Genomic DNA, 14,054 nt, shown 5'->3' with positions numbered 1-14,054 from the left:
TATATAATCTGCGTGGTTAGTTTGAACCAGATCATGAAGACGAAAGTGCTCAATACACACGTAGAGCAATATGAATACCTTTAAGTAAGTAATCAAAGACCACTAGGTTACAGATTCAGAGCCGAGCACCTGGTGATGGAGGCTGTGCCCTCATGAAACAGTCTGTAGTGCAAAATAAAATGTTGAGTTTGTAACCTAGTGTCTTTGATTAATTTAAATTATTTTAATAAGTGTTGTCTCAATGAAATATTTTGTTAAGGCGTCTGCATAGACAGCAGAAGCTCCCGGATTTCGAATGACGATAATTCTAAACTTTTCAGAAATTATTTCCAATTTAAATTAATTAAACCTTGATGAATATGTTATAGTTTTTAATAAGCCCACTATTTTAATACTATTTTTGTTTCATTTTTAGTTATAAGTGGAACATCAGCACCAGGTCTACAGTGTCCATCTGATTATTGTAGAAACGGTGGATCGTGTAGTATTATAAATAATGTCTATGTTTGCGCTTGTCCAATGGGCTTCGAAGGAGTTCTTTGTCACCAAGGTGTGTACTAACGACGTTCTTGTTATTCTGCATTATCCTATTGATAATATAGAAAGTTCTCACTTTCCGCCAGTTTATATTTACCCAAAACATTTGTATCCACTCAGAAATATAAACAATTTGTCAATGTAATTAATTTTACAGAACAAGACAATTTGGAACCACTGCTAGCTATATTACATTTCCCTGGCTATAGTAGGCTAAATAGTTCTAAACACGTTCTAACAAATTATTAATGGTGCCTCTTTTTGCCGAGCGGACAGGGCAACAAAATATTTTTCAATATCCCTGCTGATTTAGTCTCTGACTACTAATTGTTAGTTTTTGAGGATAAGCAACATAATAATAGTGTGGCTTTAATAGAAGTGTTCCCTGAATAGTGGTAGGCTGTAGTGTTAAAAGATATAGGTCTACTTCCCCTCATTTTGTGGCCGAAATAGTGTCCTCATAATAGGAGTGTGCCAAAAAAAAATAAAATAAATTACTCTCTTCAGAAATATGTACTAAGTCGTGTCTGAATGGCGGTGTATGTAGTATTGTTGGTGGTGACTCTAAATGCTTTTGTGGAGAAGGCTACACCGGAGAATATTGTCAAAACGGTAAGCTAATATCACAATGCCGATTACAGTAGTTCCAGGCCAAAATTTAATTCTTTAACAATATGTTTTACATATACGCAACACTGTATTTTACTGGTTTCGATGTACAGGCCTAGTCTAAACTTTAACAAGACAATAAACATTAGAATGTACGTGCTCCAGACGACCTTTTATACTAATGTAGGATTACGACCTTTATTCTTTGGTTATCTAATTGAATAACTACAGTATGTACTTTTTTAGGCATTAGGACATTTTTTAGGTAACTCCGACATGTTGTGTGATCTTTGTCACTTTTGTCTCTCCTAACCTGTTTTATTAAATAAAATAAATAAAATGGAATATTGAATACTGTATTTCACTGAAAACGTGTAAAAACAATTTTTATTTGCAGAACTGTGCCCAACTAATTACTGTAAAAATGGCGGTACTTGTTTCACTTCTGGAATTGTACACAAATGCACGTGTACGGCTGGCTACGAAGGAGATACATGCGACATGAGTAAGCCCTGTGTATTTGTTGATTATCATGAAAGAGGCATGATCAATCCAATAAATGTGGCAAAGACAAGCCAAACCAGTCACTCATCGAAAATCCTGTTTTAGAGATAATGACCAACACATGTTGGAATGTCAAATTTTTTTCAATCAATTCTATTGCACTAAACTAAAATCTATTGCACTATATCTATACATCATGCTATGCTCTTATTTTTTTTACATTTTCAATGTTAAAACAACAATTTTTAACAATTTGGTGAATGATTTCTGTCTGAGAAATGCCCGAAATCATAAACTCTAAAAAGGCTGATTTCTCAAATATTGTTCTCTTTAAACAACTGTACGTGTGTTTAAACTCCTGTAACTTCATAACGAAATGTCCGATTTAAATGATTCTTTTAGCATTTTATAGCCCTCATTACAATTTTAACTCTGATAACTAAATTATTAATGTTTGTGACGAGTGGCTGGTTTGGCTTGTTTTTGCACAAATGATTATTTAGGACTCTCGATGCCAGATCAGGGCTCATTATGAAACTTGGGACGTGGTGTTTGTCGTATTAAAATCATTTTAATTAAATCTACCAGTATTTATATCGTGACCTTAGGATTGGAAAGTGAGCATCGTTACCATCGCAACAGCAACAATATTTATATTTTTTGTGAATCACACATCATGAGCTTCTCATGTGTTTGGCCTTAGCTATTGACAATTATCTACCATATCATTGTTACCACGTAGATACTCTGTTGTAAGCTAAAATGATTTAGAAATTTGTTTCCATGTGTGAATTGCTGAATTTGCGTACATTAAAGTTAATTGCTGATAAACAATAAAATTAAATTAAATTTTAAAAATTGAAAAAAATAAACAAATAAATAAACATATAAATAAAAATGAAAAAATCAATATCTGAAAATCAGCTAAAATTTACTTTTTCCCGGTCTGTTTCTGGTTGGAAGTTAATGACTTATTTTTCTGTTAAATTAACTATTTTACTATTTAACATTTTAATTAAATTCTTTGAGATTTTTCCAATATATTTTAGAAGACAGTGTAGGGCTACCAGGTCCTACTTTTTTTTCAGAAAGTCCTTAAATAAAATGGAGAAACAAAGACAATTATATTCAAATTTAAGTTTGCGAGAGTGAGTGCTATTTTCGGCCATCTAGACCTTCCATCCAGGGAGGTAAGTTTATATACCTCCCTGTTCCATCTTTGAAAGTCCCTTTATTTCGAATTCCTCCGCCACTGCAGGTCTCCCGAATTTACAATTTGGGACACCTGGATAGTACCGGTATATCTTTAATTTTGCCAGATTTATATCACGAACGTGAGTATCTTTACCGTCACACAACAGCTAGGCCTACATAATGCTCTTTTTTTTTCTTTTTTGCAAGTCGCATATCTTGAGCCTCTCATCTTTACTTTAAGCCTATCAAAAATCATCAGTGCCACCCCGTCGTGGCTATAGCAACACTAGTCTTAGACCGAATTCCTATTTCTGACTGGGTGTTATTGTCCTGATCAAATCCATAATCATAATGTCATCCAATCAGAATTTGATATCCACATAAAAAACCGTAATCTATCGAGGTTCACATTCTTGACGTCAGCTTAAAATTATTATTATTATTATTTTAGTGATCGACGAATGTGACGCTCAACCTTGTCGAAATGGTGGTACGTGTACCACTGACACGTTAGGCAGTATCACGTGTATATGCACATCCGGCTTCTCTGGTACTTTCTGTCAAATGGGTGAGTAAGATCTGAGCGACAAATTTATCACACATTGAGGCAATCCCAAGATTGAGTATTACACTGTATAGGCGCTATATGAATGCAACAAACTTCTTCCTCTCTAATATGCCCTGTCATAGTTGTTTCAATTGCGTATGACTATGTCAAAGGTCAAGGTGTATAAACAAATCATGTCTGCGATGTAGTGCCTGCATTTTGTAGAGTATATCAATTTAAAGTTTGTAAAATTTGGTTATAATATTCCGCTGTAATATAGCCTACCGTAAGATCAACAATTGTTACCGTATCTAATAAGCAACACATTACGACGATAGAAAGACGTTTCAGTGTTTATACCCTAACATTAAAAAAAATCGCAGAACGCTTTATCTACTGACAAACTTGCTGCCTGCAGTGCCACAAAGGGATGTCCTATTCTGCAAAAAAAATAAAAAATAAACGAGCACATTGCGTGCTGGCTTTTTGCTGTGCGGGCAGTTGGTAGGCCAATATGTGGAATCCTTCGCGCAAGGGCGAAGTGCGGCAAATACAGTACGCTACGGACATACAATTATCCAATATTATAATTTTCTTAAATATCAAGGCACCTGTCATAGTGATACCTGCAAAAATGGTGGGACATGTTCGGATGAAGGCGAAATTTCGTGCGACTGCACAGGAACTGGCTATGCTGGTATTGATTGCTCTGAAGGTACAACACTTTTGTTTATATTTTTATACATTTCTTTAATAAATATTAATTAAACAATCATAATATGAGGCTCTAATTATAATTATTGGCTATCAAGTATACATACTTTACGATCATATTTGTATATATTTTAATACTATTTATTTATTTATTTATTTTGTGTCGGCAGCACCCAAAAATAAAATCAATACATTGTCATATAATAGGCCTATTGGCTTATTAAGGCTAATAGTAATTACCGTGTGTACACTGAACCATAGCTATGTTTATGTTCTGGTTACATGCAATCAATCAAGTCAGTTAATCGCTCAATTGATTAGTCAATTAATCAATGGATAAATGACTAACCCAGTATTTATTTCAGTTATTGATCATTGTGCGGGCACGCCATGTGCTAATAATGGTGTTTGTACAAATTCGGAAACCGGTTTTACATGTATGTGTCAAAATGGATGGAGCGGTGTAACATGCCAAGATGCCTCAGGTAAAAGCCTATCAAAACTCACGTTTTATGTGTCAAATATTTGTGAATTGCCTATATCGGTATGTTCTCTACATTTTACAGATTTTCTTTGTCACAGTGTTTTCTTTTTTCTCCCAAAAATGTGTGCGCATGATGTGTCACTGTCTCACAATATAAAAAGAAATCGCCCTGCAATTCGAGATTTGGGGTGGTTTCGGGGTTTGGTCTACATTTACAGGGTTAGCTTTGTGTTAACAGATTGATTGTTACTTGGTTCTTTGAAAAAGTGGTCTCGAATTAGAAAGGTGCACTGTCAACAAATATCAGTCGCGGATCCAGATTTTTTTTTCCGGGTGGGGCGAGTTGCAGTCGAGGCTTAAGGTTCGAAGGGCGCCCAAACTGTGGTCGAGAGAGTAACTTTTTGGGGTACTCTCTTACCTATTGTACTGTAGACATATTGATTTTTTTTTGGCTGCTGCTGGGGTGGGGGGGGAGGGGGTGGCGAATGTACGACTATGTGTCAGCATTTTGTAAAGTTTATCAATTTAAAGGTTGTAAAGTTCAGTTACAAGGCCTAAAAAAATTGTTTGCCCTTCTTTTTAAAAAATGATAAAAATGGGCGAATGTTTTTTTTTTTTTTTAATATACTCATCAGATGGAATAAAAATAACCGACAGAGGCCTAGAATGGCAATATCTTACATCAGACAATAAACTTTAGACTAATTTGTAGGGCATCTGTCAAAAATAAGTTCACTCACATTTTTTTTTAATTTGTAAAGAAAAAAACTAAACAAACTTTGTTTTTAACGGAGTTATTTTTTTAGTGAGTTAGAGGCGGGTGGAAGAGGGCAAACAAAAATTTTTTTAAATATTGTTATGTGCGATCGGTGGAGATGCTGACACGTCCTTTCAAACATTTTGATTTCGGGACGGGGAAATATAAGCCTATATCGTCCATCAACTACATTTCAGTAGACTGGATACAATGACAGTTCACTCACCCACCTATCTGCCAACTATGATACTTTTTTAAGTTATATGAGAATATACCGTCGGGTGTCTATGAAACGAAGACCGAAGACCTGGAAAACGAAGACTTCAAATTATTTCTCAATCATCTCATTGAAAGTAGGCCCTATTTCAAAATCATCCTAAAAATATTGCCAATTGGAAGTCTTCGTTTTTCAGGTCTTCGTTCTTCGTTTTGTAAACACTCATATAGGGTGTCTATAAAACGAAGACCCTTGATAATTTCACACATAAAAGTTCAGATAATCTCGTCATTATTATTTTGTGATAGCCTGGTGTAGCATCATTAAAAAAAGATAAAAAAAATATGGGTCTTCGTTTTTCGTTTTGTAGATACCCATATAGGGTGTCCATAAAACGAAGTCACTTAAGTATTCCTTGATTTTCCTCATTATTTTATTCCGGTGAAATAATGAAATACTATAGGTACTTGGCAACTGTTTTATGATGAATTTGAAATACTTTTAATAAGATAATTAAGAAATAATTGGAGGTCTTCGTTTTGTTATGTCTTCGTTTTATAGACACAAATATAGGGTGTCCATAAAATGAAGACCCTTGAAAATTTACAGACTTCCAAAAAATGTTATAATTTTCAATTTTTATGATAGACTAGGGTATTAATTATCATCAAAATAAAAGAGAAAAAATAGGGGTCTTTGTTTTTTGGGTCTTCGGTGTTCATTTTATAGAACCATATACCGTCAGTATAACTTCTCTGTGTACCATGGTTCTCATAACGGGGTTAGACTACCTGCAAAAACAAAACAAAAAAAGAACAAAACAAAATACTACTCTAACTTCGAAACTATCCACGATGTTTCCCCAGGAGAAAAACTTTAACAAGGAAGAATTAACTTGTTTGTGACAAATGGTTAAAAAAAACGATTTATTAACACTATGTGTTTTTACCTTAGTTAATCACTGCATGTCAGATCCGTGTCAAAATGATGGAAGATGCTTTACAGAGATAGATCGATATTACTGTTTCTGTCCTGTTCCATGGTTTGGTGACAATTGTGAAATTAAAGGTAAGTATGCATGCGCTTTGAATAATGCGGTTCCAGAGTTAAAATTCATATTTTAAAATGTATTAATATTTACCACCTTATTAATTGTATAATATATCCCGGGTTGGACGCGCTAATGTGTGTTATTCTCAGCCAATTCTGTGAAAAATATTCTTTCTATTGTGCTTGGTGTGTTTCCTTATCAGATTTAACTGGCGTCCCATACTCTATTTCTGTTTTCGGGAATCGGTAGGCTACTCAACTTAATTCGCTCATTGACGGTGCTGTCCAAAAGGAGGAAAACTATAACAAGAGACTTGTGGCAAGAAAAATCTAGGCTCGGAAGGCTAGGCTATAGTGAAGAATGAGCATTGCAAATTTAGCAAGTCCACAATAAGTCGTGCTACTCACTCATATCACGCCGTGTTGAAGCATAAACAATTTACAAATTTCGGCAGCCCCGCCTTCAGGCCAGTGTCATTTATAATAGCCATAATATGAAAATGTATTTTATTGCTAAATGCCGACAACGTTAAATAACAATTTCTTTTCTATTACCAAAGGTTCCAATTTGAAAACAGCAATAACATGCATAACTAATACACCATTAAATTATGAAAGTAGGCCTGAATAATGCTTCTAAATACAATAAATTGAAAATACATCGGCGAATTCTGGGGAAAGTGTGAAGAATGACGCCTGAAAATCGTTGAAATGAAATGACTCTAGAGGCTTCATTTCCTCAATTTTTCGTACCCCAGCCCAGAACATGGATTCATGATAGCCCCTCCCCACCCCCAACCATCACCACTCCAAACAGACGTACGCTCTTCAATGACGTCTTTTAATATATTCTTTTGTAGGAGCGCTACCATGCGATTCGAACCCCTGTCAAAATGGTGGAACGTGTATCCCAATGGGAAACTCGGAATATTCATGCTCATGTACCAACGGATACAAGGACTTAAATTGTGACAATGATGGTAAAGTATTCTCTTACACGTAGGGCCTATCTTCACGTTCACGCTGGCAAAAATTATACAGCTTAGTTTACAATGTTCTAGAGGGATTCACACTCCTTTGACATGCGTAGTTGAACAGCACTAGTTCTTGATGCACCACAAATAACAGAGATAAATATGATAAAGCCCTCATCTTAAGCATTAACAAGATGGGTTCACCGAAATTATACTTTTTTAAATCATTCATAGCACAATAGATATATACTCTTACCTCCATGCAGTATGTTATAATTATACATAAATTTTAGACACTAAAGACGACATTCTGCGAGTGTGTAAACAACTAAACTCTCAACCGTATACTGTACATACATTTTTTTAAAATTATTTACTTTCTTTCTTAGTTTCACCAAACAGTGCAAAAAGTAGCACTCTTGATGACCTGCCTATTGACATCTGGTGGTTGGTGCTAATCGGTTTAATTGTCATTCTTCTCATCTTGTTCGTCATCGTAGCGTACTGTGTTTGTGGTCATGATAGCGACGACGACAGCCTCATAAAACCATCCGCTTAAAAGCTCACGTATTCGTATAACGTGAATCGACTAAATGACGCATTGATGATCAAGTACCGTACAAACAGCAGGGTTTGAAGCTCTGTCCACACTATTCTATGTGATAAATTTGGATGTTAGTGCCCACATATGGGCATGATGATGTCACATTACAAAGGCATATCACGTGATAGTGTGAACAGACCCTAAAGCTCTATTCACACTATCAAATATGCATGTTATGATGTCACCATGCCCATTGGCAATTCACACGTCATTTTAATAGTGTGGACATAGCTTTACTTGCTATATCAAGAAATGCAGAGTCCAGCTGTATACATACAACAGAGGTCGAAAACGATTTGCTGTCATTTTGAAAATATGAAGGTGGATGTAGCTTATGCAATATTGATTATAAACTCATATAAATGCTTAACAGAATTGTTTATTAGGCTTAATTAGTTTACATAATTAGCAGAGCATTCACAAAACTGTATATGATGCTTGTATGTGATGAGAATATTTCACTGGTCATGCCACAAATGAAATGTTTTCAGATCATTCACTGCTTATAATGGTGTTGAGCCTGTGTTGTATACACCCTTTTAAACTATGTGTATAGATTAGCTTGTAATAATTATGAGCTTGAAAAAAAAATTTAATTCAGTTATAGTCGGAAAATTTCTGGAGCCACCGCTGGTCATTCTATCTCGCCACCAAAGATCTTATAAACACGTTCTCCGCGATTTTCCGCGTGCAAATTCTGTAAGTGTACGGCGCCCTCTCTCTTTAGAACAATTAAGGAACAATTAACGTATTTGGGTAACAAAATTTGGCGTAACACGAACACTCCATTTAGGAACCATGGCAACGACTAGGACGCCCTCTCCCAAAAGTGATTACTTTTCTGTGCCAAAACGACCCTTCTATTGTTACGCGAAAATCGCTGAGAAAGCCATGTTGTGTTTATAAGATTTGCTTTGCTCGCCACTTTATCAATTGATTTTATAGGGGAAGAGGGCAGGCACCTTTTCATTACAATCTATTAGAAATATACAAAAAATGCGAAAAGCGCTCTGATCTTCATAAAGAATGTAAAGTGCTGTAATGTAGAATCTTATTGAAAGCGAATACGCAAAAAAAAAAATATTTACCACAAGAGGGCATACCATAGATAATGCATCATTATGTAAAGGGTGATATACTGTCGTCTTTATCATTGAGACGGCGAGAAATTGAGGAACTCAAGTGATGTTAATGATATTGCCTTAAAACTTTTCAGTTCAAATTATGTGCGATATAAACATCAACTCAACCTGGAATCCCTCAGTTTATATGTTATATAAATATCATAGTGATAACAATAACAATAATGCTTGTACTGTTTCTAAAAATATAGGTATTACGACCTACTTTCTTAAATATATTAAATTTAATTTAGCTTGAAGATCAGAAATGATAAAATTTATATTGTGTACATCTTTGATAAAAAAAAAAATCACATATTTTTATAGGTGTACTGTACGTTAAACATCAATAGAGTAAATGCTTGACAACGCTTAGTTATTAAAATTTTGATATAAAATGCGAGTTAAATATACTTTCTTTTTTACGAAGTCGTATATGAGTACGGTAGTAGCTTTATAAGATGCACGATTTGTATATTTATAGAAAATATAGCACCAAAGAATGATTTGTTTTTACAATAAAGGGTTTGGAAGAAGAAATTACTTGCCATCGTTTTAAGTTTAATGATGTACTGTGAGTCCAAGACAGGAAAATATCTTAAAATGTTAACAAGTTTTAAAGCTCATTTAAAAGAATCTAATAATTTATTAGCTTCCAATTTCGACAAGAAACAGATTGAAAAAGGTAGTTTTCATCGGTTTACATTTTACTACAAACGCCCTTAAATTGATTGCCAGCCAATTTCAGGATCTAAGCAAATGAATACAAGAAAGATGCTACCTCACTGTCCGAACATTGACGGAGGATTTTTTTTTTTTTTCATTCAAATTTTTTATTTGAAGTAGGCCGATAATTTACTTAAATATACAAATTAAGCAATTCAAATGTGGAATTAAAATTTTCATTTTCTTTTACTTCAAAATTTTACCTTGATATGCTTTCAAGCCCTTTCCAAATTATCACATTTAAAACTTATATGACATGTCACATCATGACAACATAGGCACATTACGACTACTGAATAACGGCATACAACAGTTTATTGTTACTTAGAGAACCATCTTTAATGATAATGGTGATGACTATGACAATGATGTTGATGAAATCAGTGGCGTATCTGGAGTCATGAAAACGCCCCCTCTGATACGCCTCTAGATGAAATCGATGAACGAATGACTACCGAAAAAATAAGCACAACATACAGAGAATTTGCATCATTGAAACCACAGTTTTTAATAGATACACATAACTGAAATTACACAAGTCATTCTAGAGTTATAGTACAAAACCAGCCATGCGAATTCTCATGTAGGGATGAATTCTATACCATTGTACCATTGCTCATTACTAAAGATTGAAGCCACGCATGTATTTGCATATTTTCCTTTTTATTTATTTATTTTTTTAATCAACATTGCTTTATTATTATGTCTGGGGTTGGATGTATGCTTTATAAGATATAAGACTCCCATGTGCTGATTAAATAAATGGACCAAAACTTCTAAAATCAGCATAAATTGCTGGAATCAGAAATTGCGTAAAAAAAAAAGTGCATTAAGATGCTATAACAAGGGAGATACCACATTTTTTTTTGTACAAGCCGAGCAAAAATTTAGTGGCTCTATAACATGTTTTAAGTCTCTGTTTTGCAGGTCTGAAGCGTTATGCAGTTTTATCAGGATGTACTTCACTGGAATTTATGATCCAATTTAAATCAATCTATGAATTTTAAAATTTTTACAAGATTCGGTGGGGCTTCATGTGTACAATACATCCATTTTGTGGGATTTTATCAAACCTGATGGTCACTGTTCGGTGGGATACAAAACGTTGATGTAATCCTCACCAGAAGATTTATGCACCCTAAATTAAGAACATAGCATCTTTATCACACATGAAACATGGACCCCCTTTTATTCCGAGACACATTGACCAAAGTAAACACTGTAGACCTGATGGCCATAGATAAGAAGATAAAAATAATAATAACATTAATAACAAGGCCTGATTGACCACAAATCGTTTAGAATGGAACCCATGTCAACATGGGTATTAAAATATGAACTACATTATCTACAAATCATCATTATTAATATTACTAGTCCACACACTTTTCTTTCTATAGCCTACATACAGATAACGTTTGTGAAAATTTGTCCTTTTGATTCCTATAATAAACATTAAAAACATTTTTTATCTCCCAAAATGTCTTGTAAAGTTTTGTTAAACACTCTGAGGACATTGAATCCGATTTTAAAACTCTATTAACGAACGACATCTATTTGATATCACAACATTTTATATAATTCTGATAAAATATTTCTTTTAAACAATCAAAGTCATTATGTTATTGGTCATAATTTTATTTCCAAGATATTTAGTATCTCTCATATTGATTTGATAAAAAAAATAAAGTCTGTAGTACATTATGTTCAATACATGTACATGGTAGCCCAAGGCTTGAATGATCAAATAAGACACAACGTGACCTGAATCACCAAATATGGTCATAGGTCAAATATATATATATTATTTAAATATTCAAATTTCAAAGGTCTGCCTACATGTTGGTGTAGTCAAATGACCCAAGTACATCAGTAAATTGAAATACTGCTTACCATATATAATTACCACTTTAAAAATATTGAGTCACCTGATAATTAAGTTATGAAAGCAGACCTGTCCATATTCGTTTTAACATCCATGGACAGAGAAACCAACAGACTACATATTCTTAAGAAGCCATTTCAGGGCAAATACAAAATATGTTTCCAATTCGCCCTCTATGTTTTTGGCTGCTACCTTGTTATTTTTTGTCACAAGGTAATAATACATGCTAGGCAAAACAACCAAAACCTACATAAATGCAAGCATCTTTGTAAGCACTGATGAATAGTAGCACTGATGTATAGTTGCACCAGTGGCCTCAGCAATGGGGGTCTATGTCTGCCAAACCATCAAAATGAGAAACATATATTTATTTATTTGGCCTAACATCATAAACCATAAACCAACTTTATGACTGATAGTTTTATAAAAGGTAATAAATAGCAAGGGAAACTATCATCAAAGTGCTGCTTTATAACACTTGGAATAAAATCAGTATTTCTGCAGCCCTGATCAAATTGTTATACTGTAATTAATTATATAATGAATATATATATATATATATATATATATATATATATTTTTTATAATCTACTTTTTTCCTATCATTTCATCATAAAATATACTGCAAAAACATATTCAATAAATAATGGGGCAAAAGATATACATTTCGATTTCAAAAAGGATTTATAACTACAGGCCCTGTGTTATGATATATCCATCTACGGTCCACCATTTTGTCCAATATGAGGTCCCACATTGTTCATCAAATATAGCATTATATAACCTTTACTTTGAATTTGAATAAAGTTGGATTTTTAGCAAAAGAACTGTCTTATAAATATTGCCTAATACTGTAGTGAAATGCATGTCCAAATATGGGTTACAAATGACGTTATCAAAGGAAAACTGTTGTTTTTATTTATTAAAGAGGATGAGATTTTTACATTCATATGGTCTGTATGTTTAAACACTGAGGGCGCAATTGATTACATAATTTAAGTTTGAAATAATTTTAATGTCTGACACTTATTTTCACTGAATGTTTTAGCTGCTGCAAAAGTATCTACATTTCATAAATTACATAGTTCAATTGGAGGTAAATTATTTCTTTACTAGCTTTGAAGCAGACTACATGTTACAAATAAATATCAGATTTTTAACTTCATGAAATTATAATTTATAAATGTCATAATTAAAATCTCTTGAATGTATTAAACATCAGGACAATAATTTAAATTAAAACAATAGAACTAACAATTGGACACATATATAACAACTCCTAGACAATTTTGAATGTATGAATTGAATATTAATACTTTACACACCGGCATAGAATGGTTTTAGCCTGGTAGGTTATAGTAGAGAATACTAATTCTCTTTTCCAATGAAAACTTAATTGTATTTTTTTTTATTATAACCCACTTAGTGGAACAAAATTTACCTCCGTCGGGTGTGTATCCGAACTCACCCCCCCCCCCCAGCCTACCGCCCATGCTACAAACTTGTTTGGTGTAGTACACTTTAAAACAAACAGCAGAATTATTTCATCAGAACCAAATTTGAACTTTTCAGATGAATGCAGCCTAGCAGTACAAAATATTGTTAACTTTTTAAGCATTCACAATCTTTATCCTCTCCTTAAAGTTTCTTGTAAATGCAGTTAAAACAGCCAAATTTATTGAGACATTGCTAACACAATCTTCCATTTTTTATACAACAACACTACATATATACATGACATTGTGTGACATCTTTGTGTTCATTACAATCTACAGAAGTGGAATACCATCTGACACAGCGACCTTTCACTGACCAATAAGATAATCAGTGATTGTCATGAAAACAAAATGAACTCTGTGCCTAGCCTTGTCATAGCACGTCATCACTGTTTCCATGACAACTTGGATTTGATAAACATTTTTTGAAACATTTCTGTTGAGAAACTTTCCTGAGCTGTAACTGATCTATCTTGCTTTACAATATCACTCTTTAGATTTTATACAGAATTTTACCTGTAAAAGAAAAAAAAAATTTAATAACACTTTAAAAATGGTTCTTTTATAAAACATTAAGACAAAAAATATTTATTAAACATAAAATTATAACAAAATAAATAATAATAATAATAATA

The 14,054-nt window shown here is 33.5% G+C and overlaps 2 protein-coding genes across 3 annotated transcripts in view; one reads left to right on the top strand and one right to left on the bottom strand.

The window, feature by feature from the left end:
• The window catches only part of LOC117116952 (neurogenic locus notch homolog protein 2-like), a 49,883-nt gene extending 40,028 nt beyond the window's left edge, over window positions 1–9,855 (top strand). Inside the window, exons 22-30 of the mRNA XM_033261096.1 lie at window positions 416–550; window positions 1,045–1,149; window positions 1,544–1,651; window positions 3,296–3,412; window positions 3,999–4,106; window positions 4,471–4,590; window positions 6,518–6,631; window positions 7,474–7,593; window positions 7,977–9,855. Coding sequence (XP_033116987.1) covers window positions 416–550; window positions 1,045–1,149; window positions 1,544–1,651; window positions 3,296–3,412; window positions 3,999–4,106; window positions 4,471–4,590; window positions 6,518–6,631; window positions 7,474–7,593; window positions 7,977–8,146 — 1,097 coding nt within the window. The 3' untranslated portion in view covers window positions 8,147–9,855. The remainder of the gene's footprint in view (window positions 1–415; window positions 551–1,044; window positions 1,150–1,543; window positions 1,652–3,295; window positions 3,413–3,998; window positions 4,107–4,470; window positions 4,591–6,517; window positions 6,632–7,473; window positions 7,594–7,976) is intronic.
• A 666-nt stretch (window positions 9,856–10,521) lies between these two features.
• LOC117116954 (beta-adrenergic receptor kinase 2-like) overlaps window positions 10,522–14,054 on the bottom strand; it is a 118,820-nt gene continuing 115,287 nt past the window's right edge. For both annotated transcript variants that reach the window (XR_004446842.1, XM_033261101.1), the window contains one exon: window positions 10,522–13,935. Coding sequence is in view for 1 of the 2 variants with exons in the window: in XM_033261101.1 (XP_033116992.1) it covers window positions 13,913–13,935 (23 nt within the window). In the remaining variant the exon portion in view is untranslated. The remainder of the gene's footprint in view (window positions 13,936–14,054) is intronic.

This window comes from Anneissia japonica, unplaced genomic scaffold (genome assembly GCF_011630105.1).
Source record: "Anneissia japonica isolate Jap-2015-1 unplaced genomic scaffold, ASM1163010v1 scaffold287943_len491860_cov182, whole genome shotgun sequence".
NCBI lineage: Eukaryota > Metazoa > Echinodermata > Crinoidea > Comatulida > Comatulidae > Anneissia > Anneissia japonica.
The sequence above is the reverse complement of the archived record's forward strand: the minus strand, read 5'-3'. Positions and strand labels throughout refer to the sequence as shown.